This window comes from Mobula hypostoma, chromosome 7 (genome assembly GCF_963921235.1).
Source record: "Mobula hypostoma chromosome 7, sMobHyp1.1, whole genome shotgun sequence".
Classification (NCBI taxonomy): Eukaryota; Metazoa; Chordata; class Chondrichthyes; order Myliobatiformes; family Myliobatidae; genus Mobula; species Mobula hypostoma.
This window is the reverse complement of record NC_086103.1, coordinates 17,720,818-17,747,801: the sequence shown is the minus strand read 5'-3', so window position 1 is coordinate 17,747,801 and position 26,984 is coordinate 17,720,818. Positions and strand designations below refer to the sequence as shown.

Sequence of the window (26,984 nt, the reverse complement as noted above, 5' to 3'; positions counted from 1 at the left end):
GGAAGGACAGCAGAGCAGCAACGAGCTGGAGTTCTTGCGAAAAAGGAGAGAAGTGCAAGACAGATATATTCCAAATTTGAAGAAATTTGCAAAGGTAAAAGGACACTACTGTAGCTGACAAAGTGACGTCAGAGCCAAAGTAAAAGCAAAAGAAAGGGCTTACAAGGAAGCCAAAGCTAGTGGGAAGATAGAAGATTGGGGAACTTTTAAAAACTTGTGGAAGGAAGCTAAGAAGGTCATTCAGAAAGAAAAGATGAATTATGAGAGGAAGCTGGCAGCTAATATCAAAGAAGATACTAAAAGCTTTTTTAAAGTACATAAAGGGTAAAAGGGAGTAGAGGGTAGATATAGGACCAAATCAAAATGACGCTGGAGATATTGTAATGAAAGATGCAGAGATGGCAGAGGAACTGCATGCGTATTCTTCATAGTGGAAGACGTCTGCAGTATACCGGACATTCAAGAGTGTCAGGAAAGTTAAGTTTCTGCAGTGAAAATTACGACTGGGAAGGTGCTCAGGAAGCTTCATGGTTTGAGGGTGGATAAGTCTCCTGGACCTGATGGAATGCACCCTCGGGTTCTGAAGGAAGTAGCTGGAAAGATTGTGGAGGCATTAACGATGATCTTTCAAGAATCGATAAATTCTGGCATTGTAATGGATGACTGGAAAACTGCAAATGTTACTCTGCTATTTAAGAGGTGTGGCAGGCAGCAGAAAGGAAACTATAGACCTGTTAGCCTGATATCAGTGGTTGTGAAGTTGTTGAAATCCCTTATCAGGGATGAAATTACAGAGTACCTGGAGGCACATGACAAGATAAGCCAAAGCCAGCATGGTTTCCTGAAAGGAAAATCCTGCCTGACAAACCTACTGTAATTCTTTGAGGAAATTACAAGCAGTGTAGACAAAGGAGATGCAGTAGACGTGGTGTACTTGGATTTTCAGAAGGCCTTTGACAAGGTGCTGCACATGAGGCTGCTTAGCAAGATAAGAGCCGATGGAATTACAGGGAAGTTACTAGCATGGGTGGAGCTTTGGCTGGTCGGCAGAAAACAGAGAGTGGGAATAAAGGGATCCTATTCTGGCTAGCTGCAAGTTACCAAGAAATGGCAAATGAAATACAATGTTCGAAAGTGTATGGTCATGCAGTTTGATGGAAGAAATAAACAGGCAGACTATTATTTAGATGGGGACAGAATTCAAAACGCAGAGATGCAAAGGGACTTGGGATTCCTTGTGCAAAATACCCTAAAGATTAAGCTCCAGGTTGAGCCGGTTGTGAAGAAGACGAATGCAATGTTGGCATTCATTTCTAGAGGTATAGAATATAAGAGCAGGGATGTGATGTTGAGACTCTATCAGGCACTTGATACCACACTTGGAGTACCGTGTGCAGTTTTGAGCTCCTTATTTTAGAAAAGATATACTGACATTGGAGAGGGTTCAGAGAAGATTCATGAGAATGATTCCAGGAATGAAAGGGTTACTGTACGAGGAACGTCTGGCAGCTCTTGGGCTGTATTCCCTGGAGTTCAGGAGAATGAGGGGGGATCTCATATCAACATTCAGAATGTTAAAAGGCCTGAACAGATTAGATATGGCAAAGTTATTTCCCATGGTAGGGAATTCTAGGACAAGAAGGCATGACTTCAGGATTGAAGGACGTCCATTTAGAATTGAGATGTGGAGAAATTACTTTAGTCAGAGGATGGTAAATCTGTGAAATTTGTTGCCACGAGCGGCTGTGGAGGCCACAGGTATAGATAGGTTCTTGATTAGCCAGGGCATCGAAGGGTATGGGCTGAAAGCAGGGGAGTGGGGTGACTGGAAGAATTAGATGAGCCCATTATTAAATGGCCTATTCTGCTCCTATATCTGACGGTCTTATGCAAAGTTAAAGCTATTGTAAAAGCAAAAATTAGCCGGAAGATGGAGGATTGGTAAGTTTTTAAAAACCTACAGAGAGCAAGTAAAAAAAATCATTAGAAGGGAAAAGATAAAATACGAAAGCAAGCTAGTGAATAGTAAAAGTTTTTTCAAGTATGTTAAAAATAAAAGAGAAATGAGAGTGGATATAGGACTGCTAGAAATAAGGCAGGAAAAGTAATAACCAGAGAAAAGGAGATGACTAATGAACTAAATGAGTATTTTGCTTCACTCTTCACTGTGGAAGACACCAGCAGTGTGCCTGATGTTGTAGTTTGTGAAGGAAGAGAAGTGGGTGCAGTTTCTGTTACAAGGGAGAAGGTGCTCAAAAAGCTGAAAGACCTAAAAGTACGTAAGTCACCCGGACCAGATGAACTGCATCCTAGGGTTCTGAAAGAGATAGTGTTAGAGATTATGTTGGCATTAGAAATGATCTTTCAAAAATCATTAGACTCTGGCATGGTGCTAAGAGCCCATGGTATTACAGGAAAGGTACTAACACAGATTGGTAGGAGGCAGCTAGTGTGTATGAAACTAGTGTCTATTGTCTATTCTCTATTGTCTATTGAACTGGAGGAGATGGCAGAGGTACTTAATGAATGCTTTGCTTCAGTACTCACTATGGAAAACGATGTTGGCGATTATAGGAGTGACTTGCAGCAGACTGAAAAGCTTGAGCATGTAGACATTAAGGAAGAGGATGTGCTGGAGCTTTTGGAAAGCATCAAGTTGGATAAGTCACCGGGATCAGACGGGATATACCCCAGGCTACTGTGGGAAGTGAGGGAGTCTAATGTCATCCTTTTGTTCTTCACATAATTGAAGAATGCCTTGGGGTTTTCCTTTACCCTACTCGCCAAGGCCTTCTCATGCCCCCTTCTTGCTCTTCTCAGCCCCTTCTTAAGCTCCTTTCTTGCTACCCTATATTCCTCAAAAGACCCATCTGATCCTTGCTTCCTAAACCTCATGTATGCTGCCTTCTTCCACCTGACTAGATTTTCCACCTCACTTGTCACCCGTGGTTCCTTCACCCTACCATTCTTTATCTTCCTCACCGGGACAAATTTATCCCTAACATCCTGCAAGAGATCTCTAAACATCGACCACATGTTCATAGTACATTTCCCTGCAAAAACATCATCCCAATTCACAGCCACAAGTTCTAGCCTTATAGCTTCATAATTTGCCCTTCCCCAATTAAAAATTTTCCTGTCCTCTCTGATTCTATCCTTTTCCATGATAATGCTAAAGGCCAGGGAGCGGTGGTCACTGTCCCCCAGATGCTCACCGACTGAGAGATCTGTGACCTGACCCGGTTCATTACCTAATACTAGATCTACTATGGCATTCCCCCTAGTCGGCCTGTCAACATACTGTGACAGGAATCTGTCTTGGACACACTTAACAAACTCTGCCCCGTCTAAACCCTTGGAACTAATCAGGTGCCAATCAATATTAAGGAAGTTAAAGTCACCCGTGATAACAACCCTGTTATTTTTGCACCTTTCCAAAATCTGCCTCCCAATCTGCTCCTCTGTATCTCTGCTGCTACCAGGGGGCCTATAGAATACTCCCAATAGAGTAACTGCTCCATTCCTGTTCCTGACTTCCACCCATCCTGACTCAAAAGAGGATTCTGCTACATTACCCACCCTTTCTGTAGCTGTAATAGTATCCCTGACCAGTAATGCCACCCCTCCTCCCCTTTCCCCCCTCTCTATCCCTTTTAAAACACTGAAATCTAGGAATATTGAGAATCCATTCCTGCCCTGGTGCCAGCCAAGTCTCTGTTATGGCTACTACATCATAATTCCATGTATATATCCAAGCTCTCAGTTCATCACCTTTGTTCCTGATGCTTCTTGCATTGAGGTACACACATTTCAGCCCTTCTACCTTACTGTCTTTACACCGTTTATTCTGCTTCTCTTTCCTCAAAGCCTCTCTATATGTTAGATCTGGCTTTACTCCATGCACTTCTTTCACTGCTCTATCGCTCTGGGTCCCATCCCCCTTGCAAATTAGTTTAAACCCTTCCGAACCATGCTAGCAAACCTACCTGCAATTCTGGTGCAACCTATCCAATCTGTACAGGTCCCACCTTCCCCAGAAGAGATGCCAATGATCCAAAAATCTCAAACCCTGCCCCCTGCACCAACTCCTCAACCACGTATTCAACTGCCATCTCCTCCAATTCTTACCATCACTATCACGTAGCACTGGCAGCAATCCTGAGAACGCCACCCTTGAGGTCCTATTCTTCAGCCTTCTGCCTAGTTCCCGAAACTCACACTTCAGGGCCTATGTTGTTGGTACCAACATGTATCATGACTTCTGGTTGCTTTCCCTCTCGTACCCTCTCGTTCCTGTATTGAGGTGACCAAAAATGAGCACAGTACTCCAAATGGGGTCCTATATAGCTGCAACATTACCTCTTGGCTCTTAAACTCAATTCCATGGTTCATGAAGGCCAATGTACCATATGCCTTCTTAACCACAGTGTCAACCAGTGTAACGGCTTTGAGTGTCCCATGGACTCGGGCCCCAAGAACCCTCTGACCCTCCACACACTGCCAAGAGTCTTACCATTAATACTATATTCTGCCATCATATTTGACCTACCAAAATGAATCACCTCACACTTATCTGGGTGAACTCCATCTGTCACTTCTCAGCCCAGTTTTGCATCGTATCAATGTCCCACTGTAACCTCTGACAGCCCTCCACACTATCCACAACACCCCCAACCATTGTGTCATCAGCAAATTTACTAACCCATCCCTCCACTTCCTCATCCAGATCATTTATAAAAATCACGAAGAGTAGGGATCCCAGAACAGATCCCTGAGGCACACCACTGGTGAATGACCTCCATGCAGAATATGACCCGTCTACAACAACTCTTTACCTTCTGTGGGCAAGCCAGTTCTGGATCCACAAAGCAATGTCCCCTTGGATCCCATGCCTCCTTGCTTTCTCAATCAGCCTTGCATCGGGTACCTTGTCAAGTGGCTTGCTGAAATCCATATAGACTACATCAACGGCTCTACCTTCATCAATGTGTTTAGTCACATCCTCAAAAAAAATTCAATCAGGCTCGTAAGGCACGACCTTCCTTTGACAAAGCCATGCTGACTATACCTAATCATATTATGCCTCTCCAAATGTTCATAAATCCTTCCTCTCAGGAGCTTTTCCATCAACTTACCAACCACTGAAGTAAGACTCGCTTGTCTATAATTACCTGGGCTATCTCTACTCCCTTTCTTGAACAAGGGAATAATATCCGCAATCCTCCAATCCTCCGGAACCTCACCCGTCCCCATTGATAATGTAAAGATCATCACCAGAGGCTCAGCAATCTCCTCCCTCACCTCCCACAGTAGCCTCGGTTACATCCCATCCCCAGTCCCAGTGACTTATCCAACTTGATGCTTTCCAAAAGCTCCAGCACATCCTCTTCCTTAATATTTACATGCTTTCAATTCCCTCTAAGCCGTCCCTACAATCGCCAAGATCCTTTTCCGTAGTGAATACTGAAGCATAGTATTCTTTAAGTACCTCTGCTGTCTCCTCCGGTTCCATATGCACTTCTCCACTGTCACACTTGATTGGTCCTATTCTCTCACGTCTTATCCTCCTGCTCTTCACATACTTGTAGAACACCCTGGGGTTTTCTTTAATCCTATCTGCCAAGGCCTTCTCATGGCCTCTTCTGGCTCTCCTAATTTCATTCTTAAGCTCCTTCCTGCTAGCCTTATAATCTTGTACATCTCTATCATTACCTAGTTTTTTGAACCTTTCATAAGTTCTTCTTTTCTTCTTGACTAGATTTTCAACAGCATTTGTACACCACGGTTCCTGTACCCTACCATCCTTTCCTTGTCTCATTGGAATGTACCTATGCAGAATCCCACACAAATATCCCCTGAACATTTGCCACATTTCTTCTGTAAATTGCCCTGAGAACATCTGTTTCCAATTTATGCTTCCAACTTCCTGCCTGATGGCCTCATATTTTCCTTTACTCCAATTAAATGTTTCCCTAACTTGTCTGTTCCTATCCCTCTCCAATACTATGGTAAAGGAGATAGAATTGTGATCACTATCTCCAAAATGCTCTCCCACTGAGAGACCTGACACCTGACCAGGTTCATTTCCCAATACCAGATCAAGTACAGCCTCTCCTCTTGTAAACCTATCTCTATATTGTGTCAAGAAACCTTCCTGAACACACCTAACAAACTCCACCCCATCTAAACCCCTCACTCTAGGGAGATGCCAATCAATATTTGGGAAATTAAAATCTCCCACTACAACAACCCTATTATTCTTACACCTTTCCAGAATCTGTCTCCCTATCTGCTCTTTGATGTCCCTGTTACTATTGGGTGGTCTATAAAAAACACCCAGTAGAGTTATTGACCCCTTTCTGTTCCTAACTTCCACACACAGAGACTCCATAGACAACCCCTCCATGTCTCATGCCTCTGTAATTCCCTTTACTACATTGTAATACTGATACATCTGACTTTAGCTTCTCCCTTTCAATCTGCAGGGTGAATTCTACATTCTGTGTAATGTCCCGGCTCCTGTGGTCTATGCACCTACCTTTGAAGGCCTTCAGTATCAGTGTTGCTGTTTTCAAGGAAATGCTGAATTGGATCCCTAAGTCACTCTGTTCACCAACACTTGACTGTTTACTGTATGTGTTCTATCCCTATGTGACTGGCCTCGTACTTTTCAGGAACAAGTTCCATCTGCCAACACACTGAACAACTTTTCGTCTGAACTAGGTCCTGCTGCAGCCTTAAACAATCTTCCTCACTGTCCACAGCACCATCGACTGTTGTTTCATCTGTGAACTTAATGATTATCTCTTCTACATTCACATCCAACACCAGAAGATATAGGAACAGAATTAGGCCTTTTGGCCCACACACAGTAGAGGTCATAGCACCAATTCCCGATTCCCACATTACAGCATTAGTCATTGACATCCACCTGTGGACAAAGCATTTATCCTCCTACCCTGTGAAAACTGCAACAGCTCCAGCCTTGTGTGTAAGAGGACTGCTCCTAATGCCTTTCAATAGTTTGAATGCCCCCCGGTGTTTTAAGCTCAGAGGCCACAATGTCCCATTCCTCTGTCCAAATGGAAGATCGATCCCTGCTCTGTACTGAAGGCTCTCACATTGTGTTCGTCACACCGCACACCACTAAACAAATGGGGTTCAACCAACCTCCCCAATGAGAAATTAACTAGCAGGAGATCTGCTTCCCGCAGCCTGGCTCCTAACCTCTGGCAGGACTTACCGTAGGTGATGGAAATCATGGAATTCTGGAGAAGGTATCAGCGGGAGATGGTATCCGCAGTGGGAAATGGTGGAGATTAACAGTGCCAAGGAAAACCACAGCATCATAGTTGCCACATGGGATCGCAGTAGGATCGGACCAATCATCGGTGGAAGCATGTTGGAGAACTGTAGAGAGAGGAGTTGAGGAACGAAGGCGGCAGAGTGAGTGTTGAGGGAGGCAGAGGTGAGAAAGAGGGGTGAGAATCAGAGGGGGGAAGTGTTGGGGGAGGTAAAGGTAAGAGAGAGAACATTAGAACATTGGAAAGGTTTGAAAAGAACAGGCCATTCGACCCAACAAAGTTTGCCAAATTCCTATTCACATACTATGTTCAAATAACTATTGAGTTTAGATTTGAAAGTCTCTAAAGTACTACTCTTAACTACTCAATGAGGTAGTTTGTTCCGGGTGTCCAAAACTCACTGAATGAAGAAATCAAGAAACGACGGTGCTGGCACATGAACGTCAGCGAGTTAGACCGGCGGGAAGAGTTCAAAAAGGAGATCATTTTCTTTTTGGCGGTTTGATTGAGTAACGACTGCAGATGCGCGTAGACGTCAGCGAGTTAGACCAGCGGGAAGAGTTTAAAAAGGAGACAACTTTATAGAGTGGGCGTCAGAGCACTGTGCGACGGAGTAGAGAGAGACAGAGTAGGAGGGCTTTGGCTCAACAGGGCTTCAGCGATAACGGATCGAGGCAGGGTAAGTTACTTGTGCAGAATAGAAACAGGAAGTATGTCTGTGAGGCCAGCGTTCTGTACTGGGCGTCAGATGTGGGATGTCTGGGAGACTCCCAGCCTCCCGGACGGCCACATCTGCACCAGGTGCGTCGAGCTGCAGCTCCTTACAGACTGGATTAGGAAACTGGAGATGCAGCTCAATGACTTTCATCCGGTCAGAGAAAGGGAGGAGGTGATAGAGAGGAGCTATAGGCAGGCAGTCACACTCGGGCTTCAGGAGACTGATAAGTGGGTAACAGTCAGGAGAGGGAAGGGCAAGGGTCAGATACTAGAGGGTACCCTTGTGGCTGTCCCCCTTAACAATAAGTATCGAGTCTCTGTGGGTGGAAGTTAGAAACAGGAAGGGGTCAATAACTCAACCGGGTGTTTTTTATAGTAACAGGGACATCAAGGAGCAGACAGGGAGACAGATTCTAGAAAGGTGTAATAATAACAGGGAGGGAGATTTTATTTCTCACATATTGATTGGCATCTCCCTAGAGCGAGAGGTTTAGGTGGGGTAGAGTTTGTTAGGTGTGTTCAGGAAGGTTCCCTGACACAAAATGTAGATAAATCTACAAGAGGAGAGGTTGTACTTGATCTGGTACTGGGAAATCAACCTGGTCAGCTGTCAGGTTTCTCAGTGGGAGAGCATTTTGGAGATAGTGATCACAATTCTATCTCCTTTACCATAGCATTGGAGAGGGATAGGAACAGACAAGTTAGGAAAGCGTGTAATTGGAGTAAGGGGAAATATGAGGCTGTCAGGGAGCTTAAATTGGAAACAGACGTTCTCAGGGAAATATACAGCAGAAATGAGCAAATGTTCAGGAAATATTTGCGTGGTGTTCTGCGTAGGTACGTTCCAATCAGACAGGGAAAGGATGGTAGGATACAGGAATCGCGGTGTACAAATGCTATTGAAAAACTAGTCAAGAAATGAAAAGCTTATGAAAAGGTCAAAAAGGCACACACTCAGCAATTCAGGAATAGCTTCTTCCCGTCTGCCACCCGATTCCTAAATGGACGTTGAAGCTTCGGACACTACCTCACTTTTTTTTAATATACCGTATTTCTGTTTTTGCATATATTTTTAAAAAATTATTCAATTCATTGATTTACTTCTTTATTTATGTGTTATTTTATTTAATATTATCATTTTTTTTCTCTCTGCTAGATTATGTATTGCACTGAACTGCTGCTGCTAAGTTAACAAATTTCATGTCACATGCCGGTGATAATAAACCCGATTCTGATTCTGAAAAAACTAGGTAATGATAGAGATCCAGAAGATTATAAGGCTATCAGAAAGGAGCTGAAGAATGAAATTAGGAAAGCTAGAAGGGGCCGTGAGAAGGCCTTGGCGAGCAGGATAAAGGAAAACCCCAAGGCATTCTACAAGTATGTGAAGAGCAAGAGGATAAAACTGGAGAGAATAGGTCCAATCAAGTGTGACAGTGGAAAAGTGTGTATGGAACCAGAAGAGGTAGCATAGATACTTAATGAATACTTTGCTTCAGTAAGTAAAGGCGTCCGTTAGTCTTGCGAGACCATGGATCTGCACCTGGAAAGTCTTCACTCTCCAGGGCGCAGGCCTGGGCAAGGTTGTGTGGAAGACCAGCAGTTGCCCATGCTGCTAGTCTCCCCTCTCCATGACACCGATGTTGTCCAAGGGAAGGGCATTAGGACCCATACAGCTTGGCACCAGTGTCGTCGCAGAGCAATGTGTGATTAAGTGCCTTGCTCAAGGACACAACACGTTCCCTGGACTGGGGCTCGAACTCACGACCTTCAGGTCGCTAGTCCAATGCCTTAATCACTTGGCCACGTGCCCATTTGCTGCAGTATTCACTACGATAAAGGATCTTGGCGAATGCAGGGAAGACTTACAGCGGATTGAAAAGCTTGAGCATCTAGACATTAAGAAAGAGGATGTGCTGGAGCTTTTGGAAAGCATCAAGTTGGATAAGTCTCCGGGACCGGACGGGGTGTACCCCAGGCTACTGTGGGAGGCAAGGGAGGAGATTGCTGAGTCTCTGGCAATGATCTTTGCATCATCAATGGGGACGGGAGAGGTTCCGGAGGATTGGAGGGTTGCAGATATTGTTGCCTTATTCAAGGAAGGGAGTAGAGATAGCCCAAGAAATTATAGACCAGTAAGTCTTACTTCAGTGGTTGGTAAGCTGATGGAGAAGATCCTGAGAGGCAGGATTTATGAACATTTGGAGAGGTATAATATGATTAGGAATAGTCAGCATAGCTTTGTCAAAGGTAGGTTGTGCCTTATGAGCCTAATTAAATTTTTTGAGGATGTGACTGAACACATTGAAGGAAGAGCCGTAGATGTAGTGTATATGGATTTTAGCAAGGCAGTTGATAAGGTACCCCATGCAAGGCATATTGAGAAAGTAAGGAGGCATGGGGGCCAAGGGGACCTTGCTTTGTGAATCCAGAATTGGTCAAATATGATTGCAGAATATAGCATTAATGGTAAGACTCTTGGCAGTGTGGAGGATCAGAGGAATCTTGGGGGTCCAAGTCCATAGGACACTCAAAGCTGCTGCGCAGGTTGACTCTGTAGTTAAGAAGGCATACGGTGTATTGGCCTTCATCAACCATGGGATTGAGTTTAAGAGTTGAGAGGTAATGTTACAGTTGTATAGGACCCTGGTCAGACCCCACTTGGAGCACTGTGGTTACCTCACTACAGGAAGGATATAGAAACTATAGAGCAACGGAGGATGAGAGGTGACCTGATGGAGATGTATAAGATGATGAGAGGCATCGATCGTGTGGATAGTTAGAGGCTTTTTCCCAGGGCTGAAATGGCTAATACGAGAGGGCACAGCTTTAAGTTGCTTGGAAGTGGTACAGAGGAGATGTCAGGGGTAATTTTTTTTTTACGCAGAGAGTAGTGAGTGCGTTGAATGCGCTGCCAGTGACGGTGGTGGGGGCAGATACGATAGGGTCTTTTAAGAAACTCCTGGGTAGGTACATGGAGCTTAGAAAAATAGGTGGTTATGGGTAACCCTAGGTAATTTCTAAAGTAAGTACATGTTCAACACAGCATTGCGGGCCAAAGGGCCTGTATTGTGCTGTAGGTTTTCTATGTTTCTGTGAAACCTCACTTTAACCAGTTTCCAACTATGGCCCTGTGTCGTCGTTGTTGAATTAATTTTGAAGTAGCAGCTGGCATCCATCTTAGTATACCCTTAATGATTTTGAACATTTCTATCATGCCTCCTCTTATTCTATGCCTACTTAGGAGATTTAATTTTTTCAATTTTACTTCATAGCTCATACACTGCAGACCTGGAATGAGTCTCCAAAAGACACAGGAGCAGAATTAGGTCATTGGCTGATTTTTTTTTCCCTCCTCGGCTCCACTCCCTGGCCTTCTCCCTGTAACCTTTGATCCCATACTAATCAACGACCTGGCCTACACAGCTGCCTGTGGTAACAAATTCCACAACTTGGGCTAAAGAAATTTTTCCACATCTGTTTTGAAAGGGCGTCCCTCTATCCTGAGGCTGTGCCCTCTTGTCCTAGACTCTCCCACCATGGGAAATATCCTTTCCACTTCTACTCTGTCTAGTCCTTTCAACACTCGAAATGTTTCAATAAGATCCCCCCTCATCTTTCTAAATTTCAGTGAGTACAGACCCAGAGCCATCAAATCTTCCTCGTATGATAATCTTTTCATTCCTGGGATCTTCCTTGTGTACCTCCTTTGAACCCTCTCCAATGCCAGCACATCTTTTCTGAGATAAGGAACCCAAAACTGTTCACAATACTCAAGGTGAGGCCTCACCAGTGCCTTATAAAGCCTCAGCGTCACATCCCTGCTCTTGTATTCTGGACCTCTTGAAATGAATGCTAACATGGCATTTGCCTTCACAAACAAGAGAAAATCTGCAGATGGTGCAAATCCAAGCAACACACACAAAATGTTGGAGGAACTCAGAAGGCCAGGCAGCATCTATGTTAAAAAGTACGTTCATGTTTCAGGCCGAGACCCTTGGGCAGGGTCTCGTCCTCAAACATCGACTGTACTTTTTTCCATAGATGCTTCCCAGCCTGCTGAGTTACTCCAACATTTGTGTGTGTTGATTGCATTTGCCTTCCTCACCATCAGCTCAACCTGCAAGTTAATCTTTAGGGTGTTCTGCACAAGGATTCCCAACTCCCTTTGCATCTTAGGTTTTTGAATTTTCTCCCCGGTTAAAACATTGTCCACACATTTATTTCTATTACCGAAGTGCATGACCATTCATTTTCCAACAATGTATTTCATTTGCCATTTTTTGCCCATTCTCCTAATCTCCTTCCAATTTAATTTGGCCAACTCCTCTTTCATACCCCTGTAATCACATATTTTTGATTTCTCCAGTACCTTCAATACAATCCAGCCACTTCTGAGTGAGAGGCTGCAAAGGGTGGTCATAGACAAATCCACTATCTTCTGCATTACCAACTACCTGACAGATTGTTGTTTGGAGCGCTGAGCTGATGCAGCAGGAGTATTTCTGCACAGGTCTGACAAAGAGCTTGAAACACCAGCAAGCTGTTCGACAGGAGTTGTTGATTGGCATACTGCACATACGCAATAGGTCCGTGTAGGTCCGGTGAAGAGCTTTAAAAAACCCATTCTCTACAAAAGAGAGGTACCGCCAGCAAGCGGACACCATTGTCAGAGCAGTCTTGAGTCAAAGAAGTAAGGCTTTGACTCAACAAGGCTTCAGCGAAAACAGGTGCAGAGGCAAGTCAAGTTCATTCCTTATTTTTTATTCAACTCTAGAGAGAATAGGGGGCTGGGTGCCAGATGTGGAATTACCAGGACACACCCAGCCTCCCCAGTGGCCACAGAAGAAAGTCAAGCAGGACCTGAAAGGTAGCAATCTCAGAAATGCTGCCTGTGCCACATGACAGTGAGGATAGGAATAGAATAAGGTGGCAGATAAATGTGTGGCTGAAGAATTGGAGCAAAGGGCAGGGATTCAGATTTCTGGATAATTGGGACATCTTCTGGGGCAGATGGGACCTGTACAAAAGGGACGGGTTGCACTTTAATCCAGGAGATAGCAATATTCTTATGGGCAGATTTACTAGAGTTGTAAGGCATGGTTCAAACTAAAATAGCAGGGGGATGGGAACAAGGATGATAGACCTGAGGATAAGCCAGCATGTTTACAAGTAGATGATAAGACTATAGACCATAAGACATAGGAGCAGAATTAGACCGTATGACCCATCGAATCTGACCCGCCTTTAATCATGGCTGACCCTTTTTTCCCTCCTCCTCAACCCCAGCTCCCGGCCTTCTTCCCATAACCTCTGATGCCGTGTCCAATCAAGAACCTATCAATCTCTGCCTTAAATACACCCAAAGACTTGGCCTCCACAGCTGCATGTGGCAACAAATTCCACAAATTCACCACCCTTTGACTAAAGAAATTTCTCCACCTCTCTGTTTTGAACGGATGCCCCTCTATCCTGAGGCTGTGCCCTCTTGTCCTAGACTCCTCCACCATGGGAAACATCCTTTCCACATATACACTGTCTAGGCCTTTCAACATTTGAAAGGTTTCAATCCTTCTGAATTCCAGCAAGTACCAACCCAGAGCCATCAAATATTCCTCGTATGATAACCCTTTCATTCCTTGTGAACCTCCTCTGGACCCTCTCCAATGCCAGCACATCTTTTCTAAGATCAGCAACCCAAAACTGTTCACAATACTCAAGGTGAGGCCTCACCAGTGCCTTATGAAGTCCCACCATCACATTCCTGCTCTTGAAATGAATGCTAATATTGCATTTGTCTTCCTCACCACCAACTCAACCTGCAAGTTAACCTTTAGAGGATTCTGCACAAGGACCCCCAAGTCCCTTGCATCTCAGAACTTTGGATTTTCCACCTGTTAGAAAATAGTCCACACATTTATTTCTACTACCAAAGTGCATGACCATGCATTATAATTCCTTTGCAACTTTCTTGTCCATTCTCCTAATCTGTCTAAGTCCTTCTGCATCCTGCCTGTTTCCTCGAAACTACCTATCCCTCCACCAGTCTTCGTATCATCGATAAACTTGGCAACAAAGCCATCTATTTCATCATCCAAATCATTTATATACACAATAGAAAGAAGTGGTCTCAAGACTGACCCCTGCGGAACACCACTGGTAACTGCCAGCCAACCAAACAAGGATCATTTTATTCCCACTCGCTACCTTCTTCCAATCAGCCAATGCTCTAGCCATGAAACAGGTGAATTGATTATGGGGAACCAGGACATGGCAGACCAATTGAATAACTGCTTTGGTTCTGTCCTCACTAAGGAGGACATAAATAGTCTTCCGGAAATAGTAGGGGATAGAGGGTCCAATGAGATGGAGGAACTGAGGGAAATACATGTTAGTAGGGAAATGGTGTTAGGTAAATTGAAGGGATTAAAGGCAGATAAATCTCCAGGGCCAGATGGTCTGCATCCCAGGGTGCTTAAGGAAGGAGCCCAAGAAATAGTGGATGCATTAGTGATAATTTTTCAAAACTCTTTAGATTCTGGACTAGTTCCTGAGGATTGGAGGGTGGCTAATGTAACCCCACTTTTTAAAAAAGGAGGGAGAGAGAAACCGGGGAATTATAGAGCCTACAAGCCTAACATAGGTGGTGGGGAAAATGCTAGAGTCAGTTATCAAAGATGTGATAACAGCACATTTGGAAAGCGGTGAAATCATCGGACAAAGTCAGCATGGATTTGTGAAAGGAAAATCATGTCTGATGAATCTCATAGGATCTTCTGAGGATGTAACTAGTAGAGTGGATAGGGGAGAACTAGTGGATGTGGTATATTTGGATTTTCAAAAGGCTTTTGACAAGGTCCCACACAGGAGATTAGTGTGCAAACTTAAAGCACATGGTATTGGGGGTAAGGTATTGATGTGGATAGAGAAACTGGTTGGCAGACAGGAAGCAAAGAGTGGGAATAAACAGGACCTTTGCAGAATGGCAGGCAGTGACTAGTGGGGTACTGCAAGGCTCAGTGCTGGGACCCCAGTTGTTTACAATATATATTAATGACTTAGATGAGGGAATTAAATGCAGCATCTCCAAGTTTGCGGATGACACGAAGCTGGGCGGCAGTGTTAGCTGTGAGGAGGATGCTAAGAGGATGCAAGGTGACCTGGCTAGGTTAGGTGAGTGGGCAAATTCATGGCAGATGCAATTTAATGTGGATAAATGTGAGGTTATCCACTTTGGTGGCAAAAACAGGAAAACAGATTATTATCTGAAGGGTGGCCGATTAGGAAAAGGGGAGGTGAAATGAGACCTGGGTGTCATTATACACCAGTCATTGAAAGTGGGCATGCAGGTACAGTAGGCCGTGAAAAAGGCGAATGGTATGCTGGCATTCATAGCAAGAGGATTCAAGTACAGGAGCAGGGAGGTACTACTGCAGTTGTACAAGGCCTTGGTGAGACCACACCTGGAGTATTGTGTGCAGTTCTGGTCCCCTAATCTGAGGAAAGACATTCTTGCCATAGAGGGAGTACAAAGAAGGTTCACCAGATTGATTCCTGGGATGGCAGGACTTTCATATGATGAAAGACTGGATCGACTAGGCTTATACTCTCCGGAATTTAGAAGATTGAGGGGGGATCTTATTGAAACGTATAAAATCCTAAAGGGATTGGACAGGCTAGATGCAGGAAGATTGTTCCCGATGTTGGGGAAGTCCAGAACGATGGGTCACAGTTTGAGGATAAAGGGGAAACTTTTTAGGACCAAGATTAGGAAAAACTTCTTCACACAGAAAGTGGTGAATCTGTGGAGTTCTCTGCCACAGGAAACAGTTGAGGCCAGTTCATTGGCTATATTTAAGGAAGAGTTAGATATGGCCCTTGTGGCTAAAGGGATCAGTGGGTATGGAGGGAAGGCTGGTACAGGGTTCTGAGTTGGATGATCAGCCATGATCATACTGAATAGCAGTGCAGGCTCGAAGGGCCGAATGGCCACTCCTGCACCTATTTTCTATGTTTCTATGTTAGTAACTTTCCTGTAAATCCATGGACTCTTAACTTGGTTAGCAGCTTCATGTGTGGCACCCTGTCAAAGGCCTTTTTAGAGTACAAATATACCACATTCACTGCATGTCCTTTATCTATTCTACACATAATCTCCACAAAGAATTCCAACAGGCTCATCAGGAAGGATTTTTCCTTAAGGAAACCATGCTGACTTTGTCCTATCTTGTCCTGTGTCACCAAGTACTCCATCACCTCATCCTTGACAACTGACTCTACCATCTTCCCAACCACCGAGGTTAGGCTAACTGGTCTATAATTTCCTTTCTGCTGCCTTCCTCCTTTCTTAAAGAGTGGAGTAACTTTTGCAATTTTCCAGTCCTCTGGCACCATTGCCAGAGTCCAAAGATTTTTAAAAGGTCATTGCTAATGCCACCACAATCTCTAACGCTACCCTTGGGTGCAGTTCATCTGGATTGGGTGACATGTAATTTTACATCTTTCAGCTTCTTGAGCAATAGCAATTGCACCCACTTCTCTTCCTTCACATACACCTGGCACACTGCTAGTGTCTTCCACAGTGAAGACTAATGCAAAATACTCATTTAGTTCATCTGCCATCTGCTTGTTCCCCAGTTATTATTTCTTCTGCCCCATTTTCTAGCAGTCCTATATCTACTCTCATCTCTCTTTTATTTTTTTACTTACTTGAAAAAGATTTTACTATCCACTTTGACATTGCTTGCTAGCTTGTTTTCATATTTCATCTTTACCCTTCTAATGATTTTTTTTAGTTGTTCAGGGACGGGGTCCTGAATTACCCCTATGAACTGTGCTCATTTACCCCTATTAACTGTGCTTTTGAAAAGAGAGAGTTATTTAACACCAACAACTTGTTTTTAAAAGAGAGAGAGAGAGAGACGAAGACTGCTCACAGGTTGTTTATACTTTCCTAAGGACGTTCGCCTGCTTGCATTTCTTACAGAGAGAGCGAAAGGAGGAGTTATTTGAATGACAGTTGATACTCAGTACGGTGAGATAAATAGGAGGTCAGATGATATAGACCTCAGACACGTTTTGGACACTGAATGAGGTTTGTTGTGCCCGCAAAAAAAGTGGGTTTTTGGAGAATCGATCAGGCAGATCGATCTGTCGCTCTTGCAGTGAAAAGGAAAGGGGTTGTCTGGTGGGAAGTGGTCCATGTGTCCACCCTCGCCTGGCTGATAGCTCCACCACAGAAAACCAGTCCCCTTTGTTGTGGTCACAGTCGGTGACTTGTTAAAGGATTTCAGAGGACAATGAGGAGATTCGACAGCGTCAACTCACCTGAAGACTCAAATCTCTCCCCCCCTCTCTCTCTCCATCACTACTCAACTCAACACCACGAACTGAACTGAACTTTACTCATCATCGTAAGACTGTATCTTTATACCCCTAGACTTAAAGAAGCTTGGTTTTCATATATATTTCCACACTTACTGATATACTTACTTATATATAATCAGTGCTAACCTGTTTGATTTATCTACATTTATATTACTGTATTGCGTAGTTACTAATAAATATTATTAGTTTATAGCAATACTGGACTCCAAAGTGTTTTCTATTTCTGCTGGTTCTTTATTCCCATCATGGGGTACGTGACAGTTCTCTGTAGGTTTTTACATTAGCTTTGACTTTCCTTGTCAGCCATGGTTGTACTATTTTGCCATTTGAGTATTTCTTCAATTTTGGAATACACATGTCCTGCACCTTCGTCACTTCTCGCAGAAATGCATACCCTTGCTACCCTGCTGACATCCCTGCCAGCAGCTCCTTCCAATTTACTTTGGCCAACTCCTCTCTCATACCACTGTAATTTCCATTACTCCACTGAAATATTGCTATGTCAAACTTTACTTCCCCTTATCAAATTTCAAGTTGAACTCAATCATATTGTGATCACTGATTGCTAAGGGTTCTTTTACCTTAAGCTCCCTAATTGCCTCCAGTTCATTACATAACACCCAATCCAGTATAGCTGATCCCTTAGTAGGCTCAACAACAAACTGCTCTAAAAAGCCATTTCTATGGCATTCAATAAACTCACTCACTTGAGATCCATTACCAACCTGATTTTCCCAATCAACCTGCATGTTAAAATTTCCCATGACTTTCATAACATTGCCCTTTTGACATGTCTTTTCTATTTCCTGCTGTAACCTGTGGTCCACCTCCCAGCCACTGTTAGGAAGCCTGTATATAACTGCTATCAGCGTTCTTTTACCCTTGCAGTTTCTTAACTCAACCCACAAAGATTCAACATCTTCTGATCCAATGTCACATCTTTCTACTGATTTGATGCCATTCATTACCAGTAGAGCCACGCCTCCTTTCTGCCTATTTTCCTATCCCTCTGATACAATGTGTTATAGGCATCCGTTAGTCTTGTGAGACCATAAATTTGCGCCTTGGAAAGTTTCCAGGGCGCAGGCCTGGGCAAGGTTGTATGGAAGACCAACAGTTGCCCATGCTGCAAGTCTCCCCTCTCCATGCCACCGATGTTGTCCAAGGGAAGGGCACTACAGCTGATACAACTTGACACCGGTGCCTTCGCAGAGCAATGTGTGGTTAAGTGCCTTGCTCAAGGACACAACACGCTGCCTCAGCTGAGGCTCGAACTAGCGACCTTCAGATCACTATACCAATGCCTTAACCACTTGGCCATGCGCCAACACTGATACAATGTGTAACCTTTGACATTCAGCTCCCAACTACAACCATCCTTCAGCCACAATCCAGTGATGGCCACAACATCATACCTGGCAATCTGTAATAGTGCAACAAGGTCATCCACCTTATTTCTTATACACCATGCATTTAGACACGCCTTGAGTACTGTATTTATTACCCATTTTGACTTTGCATCCCTAATGTACTGATACTCACCATGTTGGCTGCGACCATGTCCCATCACCTGCCTGCCATTCCTGACAATCTGACTGCACGCTATCTTTACTTTTTTACCCTCCATCCTATCCTGAGTCCCTTCATTCCGTTAGCACCCTCCTGCCAAATTAGTTTAAACCCTCCACAACAGCTCTAACAAACCTGCCCAAGAGAATAATGGTCCCCTGCGGGTTCAGGCGCAACCTGTCCCTTTTGTACTGGACATACCTCCCCCAGAAGAGATTCCAATGATCCAAGAAACTGAAGCCCTGCCCTCTGCACCAGCTTCTCAGCCACGCATTTGTCTACAAATTATCCTGTTTGTACCCTAACTGGCCTGTGGCACAGTCAGCAATCCAGAAATTACTACCCTGGAGGTCTTGCTTCTTAGCTTTCTACCCTAGCTCTCTAACATCTCTTTTCAGGACCTCTTTGATGGGTGTAGTATGAATGTAAGAAAGAACAAGCAAATGATTGCGTACAAATAGAGACAGAGCAAAGAGTTAAATTGTACCACAGTAGTGCAACAGAACAATAGGAGAGGAGGTTGCTCAGGTGGATTAGAGAAGGATATTGGTGGGGATGACGGCAAAGCCAAGATGGTTGAAGTTTCTGGGAATAGTTCACAAAGCACAGGATAGATATCTGCCGTACAGAAAGTTCTCAAATGGCAGTGGCAGTCAACCGTGGCTGACAAGGGAAGTTAAGGACTGCATAAAGGACAAGGAAAGGGCATATAAGGTAGCAAAAATAAGTGAGAAGTTGGATGATTGGCAAGCTATTAAGATCCAACAAAAGGCAACTAAAAAGCAATAAGGGAAAAGATAAAATATGAGGGCAGACTAGCCAATAATATACAGCAGGGTACCAAAAGATTTTTCAGCAATTTTAAGAGTAAAAGGGAGGTGAGTATTAGACCACAGGAAAATGACGCTCGTCGTTAGGTCGCATCTGTATTTTCCAGTTGGCGGACGATTTCGCTCCACGCTGCTCTGACCCAACACTTGTCCACAACATCCCTAGTCTTGTCTAGCTTGGTCCAATCCTTGATGTTATCACGTTGTTCTTTGCCTTCCTCTTCCTTTCTTTCCCTCCACCTTTCCTTCCTTTACTCCACTAACATCAGACTTTACTTTCTCCTAATCAAACTTCAAGTTGAACTCAATCGTATTGTGATCATAGCCTCCTCAAGGTTCTTTTACCTTAAGCTCTCTAATCACCTCCGGCTCATTACATAACACCCAATCCAGTATATCTGATCCCCTAATGCAGGGGTCCCCAACCTTTTTTGCACCGCGGACCGGCCGACGGGGGGGGGGGGGGGGGCGGTGTTCATGACAATGACCATGAAGCCTTGCGCGGGCACCTGTGTGCGCATGCGTGACATGCACATATGATGCGCACATACGCGTACGTGCCAATTCTTTTCCCCACAAATCGGTTTTGCCTTCATCTTCCTGTCTATGTTGTACATACATTATTTCTACTTTATATAGGCTGTGTATTTATCATACCATTCCTGCTTTTGCTATATGTTAGTGTTATTTCTTTTTGGCTTTATATGCTATTTGGTATGACTTGTTAGGTTATTTTTTGGGTCTGGGAAAGCTCAAAATTTTTTCCCTTATAAATTAATGGTAATTGCTTCTTCACTTCACGCCATTTCGACTTACGAACGGTTTCATAGGAATGCTCTACCTTAGCAGGGGAAATACAGGACAAACCAATTTAGCCCAATATATGGGATTTCCCGGCAAATACGGGACAGTTGGCAACCCTATGTTCAAGTTCAACAGTGCGTGACAGGGAATGAGGAAAGGTGCAGCTGACTCATATCATTTCCTCATGGCCCGGTAGCACATGCTTTGTGGCCCGGTACCGGTCCACGGCCCGGTGGTTGGGGACCGCTGACCTCATGGGCTCAACAGCAAACTGCTCTAAAACGCCATCTTGTAGGCATTCAGCAAGCTCACTCTTGATATCCATTGCCAACCTAATTTTCCCAATCAAACTGCATGTTAAAATCTCCCATGACTATCATAACATAGCCCTTTTGACACACATTTTCTATTTCCTGTCATTCATGACGAAGGGTCTCGGCCTGAAACATCGACTGTACCTCTTCCTAGAGATGCTGCCTGGCCTGCTGCGTTCACCAGCAACTTTGATGTGAGTTGGTTGAAATAATATTAAAAATATTTTTCCAAAAGAGAGCAAGACCAGAACATATGAGTCAAAGAAGCTACCTCAGAGTGACATCTGTCACAAACAGGATTTATATGGGAGTAAAAACGAGCTGGTTTATCTTTAGGCATGTGCGTCCTATGTACCACCTTAAATTGTATCAACGTATGTTTAGCACATATAGAGGAAGAGTTAACTAATTGAAAAATTTTCTCCCATTTCTCTATAGGTAAGTGAAGTTGAAGTTCCCTTTCCCATTCATTTTTAATTTTGTCAGATATACCTGGCTGTATTTTCATAATTATATCATAAATAGTTGCTATTAAACCCTTCTGATAAGGATTTAAACCTAAAACTTTTTCCGTCATATCAGTTGGGTATGAAGTCAGAAAGGTAGGTAGTGTAGTATTTTAAAAGTTTCTTAATTGTAAATATCTAAAAAAATGGGATCTGGGCAAAGTATATTTATTGGACAACTGTTCAAAAGACATGAAACAGTTATCCAAGAATAAGTCACGAAAACATATTCATTTTCCATATCAGAAAAGCTTGATCCATAACAGAGGGTTGGGAAAAAAATTAGATGTAATAGGGCTTGATAAAATAAATTTGTTCAAACCAAAACGTTTACAAAATTGAAACCGTATTTGTAATGTATAGTTAACAATTGGATTAACCATTAGTTTATTCAATTTAGAGAGAACAAAGGGAAGCGAAGTTCCTAAAATAGAAACTAATGAAAACCCTTGTACAGATTTACATTCAAGGTTTACCCATCGTGGACTTGGGATTATATCCAAATCCTGTGTCCAAAATATTAAATATCGGTTATTAATTGCCCAGTAACGAAGTCTTAAATTCGGCAATGCCAAATCACCGTCTTTTTTGGACTCCTGTAAGTATTTTTTATTTAATCTGGGATTTTTATTCTGCCATATTTGAGGAAATTTTAGAATCAACAGTATCAAAAAAGGATTTAGGAATAAAAATTGGTACCACTTGAAATAGATATAAAAATTTAGGTAAAATAATCATTTTAATAGCATTGATTCGGCCGATCAGTGATAAAGACAATGGGGACCATTTAATAAACAATTGTTTAACCTGATTAATTAACGGTAAAAAATTGAGCTTTAATAAGTTCTTACGCTTCTTAGTAATTTTAACACCCAGTTAAGTAAAATAGTCCGTAATCAATCTGAATGGTGAACATCTATAAATTGGAACCTGCATATTTAGTACTAAGATTCAATTTGTAGTCAGAAAAGTTACTAAACTGAGCAAGCAGGGCTAAAACTGCCGGAATGGTTAGAGATATATAATAATAAATCATCTGCATATAGTGATAGTTTGTGTATCTCATTCCCACGGGTAATGCCAAATATATTAGGTGAGTCACGAATAGCAATAGCTAAGGGTTCCAGGGCAATATCGAATAATAATGGACCAAGAGGGCAACCCTGCCTAGTAGCACGAAACAACTGATGAAAGGGAGATCTTTGATTATTGGTAAATACCGAAGCTGAAGGGGTAAGGTATATCAATTTAATCCAAGATATAAATATCGGACTAAAATTAAATTTCTCAAGCGTATTAAACAAATATGTCCATTCGACTCTGTGAAAAGCTTTCTCAGCGTCCAGTGAAATGACGCATTCTGGAGTTCTAGGTGAAGAAGTATAAACAATATTCATTAATCTCCTAATATTAAAGAAGGAATAACGATTTTTAATAAATCCAGTCTGGTCAACAGAAATAATTTGAGGCAATCCATTCTCCAGTCTCGTTGCCAGTATTTTAGAAAAAAATCTTGGAATCCACATTTAGCAAGGATATAGGCCTATATGATACACATTCAGCAGGATCCTTATCTTTTTTAAGAATTAGGGATATAGAAGCTTGATAAAAAGATTGCGGTAATTTACCTATAGATACTGCATCCTTAAAGATTCTACATAACCAGGGAAAAAATATAGTAGAAAAGGATGCCATTTCCTCAATGAATTCCGGTAAAGCACCTGGTCCAGATGACTAAACAGTAGAATTTTTAAAATCCTTTTATCCTTGCAGTTTCTTAACTCAACCCACAAGGATCTGACACCTTCCGATCCTGTGTCACATCTTTCTACTGATCTGATGCCATTCTCTCCCAGCAAAGCCACACCACCCCTTCTCCCTACCTTCCTATCCCTCCGATACAAAGCATAACCTTGGACATTCAGCTCCCAAATACAATCACCCTTCAGCCATGATTCAGTGATGGCCACAACATCATACCTGACAATCTGTAATAGTGCAACAAGATCATCCACCTTATTTCTTACACTCTGTGCATTGAGATGTAACACTTCAAGTACTGCCCTTTTGCTATCCTTTTGGATTCTGCATTCCTACTGCACTGATACTCACCTTGCTGGCTACAATTCTGTCCTATCATTTGCCTGCCCTTCCTGACAGCCTGCACACTATCTTTGCTTTTTTACCATCCGTCCTATCCCGAGTCCCATCACTCCGTTTTCCAGTCCCCTACTAAATTAGTTTAAACACTCCCCACCAGCTCTAACAAGGCTGCCCATGAGAATATTGGTCCTCCTCAGGTTGGGTGCAACCCGTCACTTTTGTACAGATCATACCACCCCCCCCGCCCCCGAGAAGTTATCCCAATGATCTGATCCAAGAACCTGAAGCCCTGCCTCCTCCACAAGCTTCTCAGCCACGCATTAGTCTGCTAAATCATCCTGTTTCTACCCTCACTGATGTGTGGCACAGACAGCAATCCAGAATTTACTACCCTGGAGGTCCCACTTCTCAACTTTCAACCTAGCTCTCCAAGTTCTCTCTTCAGGACCTCTCTGGTTTTCTTTCCTATGTCATTGGTATGAATATGTACCAAGACATCTTACTGCTCTCCCTCCACCTCCAAAATGCTATGAACGAGATCCGAGACATCCCGTACCATCCAGGTGTCTCATTCAAGTCCACAGAATCTCCTGCCTGTTCCATTGATTATTGGGTCCCCTACCACGACCGCTTTCCCTTCTCCACCATGGACTCATGCTCAGCGCTAGTAACCTGGTCTCCATGGCATTCCCCTGGGAAGTCATCCCCCACAACAGTACACAAAACTTATTATTGAGGGGAATGGCCACAGGGGTGCTCTGCATTAACTGCCTATTCACATATCCTTTTCTCCTGACAGTCACCCAGCTGCTCACCTCCTGCAACTTCAGGTTGACTATTTCCCTGTAACTCTGATCAATCATCTCCTCACTCTCCCATACAAGCTGCAGATCATCCAGCTGTTGCTCCAGATCCCTAACACGATCTTCAAGGACTTACAGCCGGATAAACTTCACGCAGATGTAGTTCCCTGGGAGATACTGGGTCTCTCAGGACTCCAGCATCCACCATGAAGAACACACAACAGCCATTTACTACACTAAATACAGTAAGATAAAAAAAGGGAACCTTAATGGAAACTTACCAAGAGCCAACGCCTCTTTCATATCGAAGCCTGTCACTCCTACTCTCACCACTGACCCACTCCCAAGAATGGCCACCTCACAGGCCCCTTTTTTAATTCGCTGAGCTCTGCTCCCGCCACTGACTGGGCCGCTGGATGAAGACGATCGCCCTCACAGCACTCCCAAATCTATCTCATACAGCGCACTTTCTAACTCAAGACTCCCCCTTTGGATATTTGTATCTACTATTTCTCCTTCCCAAATATAATATTTTACCTACTTACATTAAATTTCATCTGCCATTTATCTACCACATCTAGATTGTGTTTTGATCTAATTGTATTGATTCTGCTGCCTGAATGTTATCAGCCTGTCGCCCTAATTTTGTGTCATTGGAGAACTTTACCAGTTTATTTGTTATGTTTATCCAAATCATTAATGTAAATTAAAAACAGCAGCAGCCCCGAAAATGATCCCTGCGGAACCCTACTTCAAACATCTTCTAGGTGTGAAAGTGGTACTCTCACCATAACTCGTTTTCTATTTCTGAGCCAATTCGGCACCCATTCACATACCTTACCATGAATCCCTGTAATTTGAGTACTGACCTCTTGTGGAGTTTCTTCTCAAAAGCCTTCTAAAAGTCCAAGTAAATGATATTAACTGCACAATTGTTATCATAAAATTTAGTTGCTTCTTATAGAACTCCAGCATATTAGTAAAACATGATTTCTCCTTTTTGAACCCATGATAGCTTTCTGCTGACATGTCTATTCTTATCAGTTGCTTTTCCATCTCATTCTTTATTAATGTTTCCATTAACTTACCTACAATACACTTTAATCTTACTGATCAGGGTCAGTATGGTTACCCTTCTTATATACCGGGACAATGTTAGCCCATTTCCAGTCCTTGGGGATTTCAGCAGACTGACTTTTGAAAATACATGTTAGGCCTTTGTATATATAATAACAACCTCCTAAAGTACCCTTAGATATATGTTGCCTGGCCCTGGAGGCTTATTAACTTTCTGCTTTTTCACCTGACACAGGACCTCACTTTCTAAGAACTCTAAGTCATTTAAAACAGCCTTATTTTTTTCTACACTTACTGGTGTTTTGCTAACATCTTCATAGGCGAATTCCTTAGTAAAATACAAGTTAAGAGTATCCACTATGTCCTTCTCTGCATAACTTATCACCCCACTATTATTCCTAATACACCTAACCTACTCCTTGACTTTTCTTTTATGACTAAAGTATTGAAAATATCTCTTGTGGTCAATCTTAGCATCATCAGCAATATCTTTTTCAACCTGACTTTTGCAATCTGAATTTTCCTCTCAACTATAGCTCTCATGTTTTCATATGCCCTACGGTTAACTTCATTTCTATTTTTTCTGTATTTCTTACATAGCTATCTTTTCTTCAATAATTTTTAATGTACATCTTAATTCATCCATGTAGTCGATATATGGTTTTTATCCTGACCGGGTACGAACATTTCCTGCACTGCATGTATTAACTCTTTAAATCAACCTCAACTGACTCAATGTGAAGCAGTTTCCTTCCAGTTTGCTTTTCTGAAATTCAATTTAATTGCTTTGGTTTTTCCTGATAGGCTCTCCCAAAAAAACTTTGACACAGACAATGTTATGATCACTTGTTCCTAAAGGCTCAAGAACTTCCACACTCAGAATTCTATCTTGATTGTTCCAGAATATCAAATCTAGATAAGCCTCCCCTCTCACTGACATACTGGGTCAAAAAACAATCATTCAATAACTCAATGAATTCACTTTCCTGTAATCCATTAGTCACTGGGTTCTCCCACTCAATATCTGGGAAATTAAAGTCGCCCATAACTATAACATCACCCTCAGAACTTGCATTTTTAATATTCACCTTGACTATTACTGGCGTAATGCTAATATCTTTGCAAGTGAATGAGTGTAGGGAGATTGAGTGTTGCAGGAGGTAGAGGTAAGGAGGGGTGAGGATGGGAGGGAAGCGGGTGGAGGAGGGGGACAGTGGGTGTTGTGGGAGGGGATGGGAAGGGGTTGGAAGGGGAGGGGCAGGGGATGGGTGAGGTTGGGAGAGTGAGTGTTGGGGACATAGATGTGAGAGAGGGGGTGAGGATGGGAGGGGTGGGTGACAGGAATGAGGATAGGAGGGGTGGGTGAGGGGAATGAGGATGGGAGGGGTGGGGTGAGGGGGACAGTGTGTTGGGGAGGCAGAGGTGACAGGGGGTTAAGGATGGGAAGGGGAGTGGGGTGATGGGAGAGGTAGGGTGGGGGGGAGAGTGTGTGGGGAAGGTAGATGTGAGGGGGTGAGGGTGGGAAGGGGAGTGGGATGATGGGAGAGGTAGGGTGAGGGGGAGAGTGTGT

The 26,984-nt window shown here is 43.2% G+C and overlaps 1 protein-coding gene across 8 annotated transcripts in view; it reads right to left on the bottom strand.

The window, feature by feature from the left end:
- faxdc2 (fatty acid hydroxylase domain containing 2) overlaps positions 1–26,984 on the bottom strand; it is a 104,279-nt gene that overhangs the window by 2,706 nt on the left and 74,589 nt on the right. For all 8 annotated transcript variants that reach the window (XM_063053111.1, XM_063053106.1, XM_063053109.1 and 5 more), the window contains one exon: positions 7,244–7,410. In XM_063053111.1, coding sequence (XP_062909181.1) covers positions 7,244–7,410 — 167 coding nt within the window. The remainder of the gene's footprint in view (positions 1–7,243; positions 7,411–26,984) is intronic.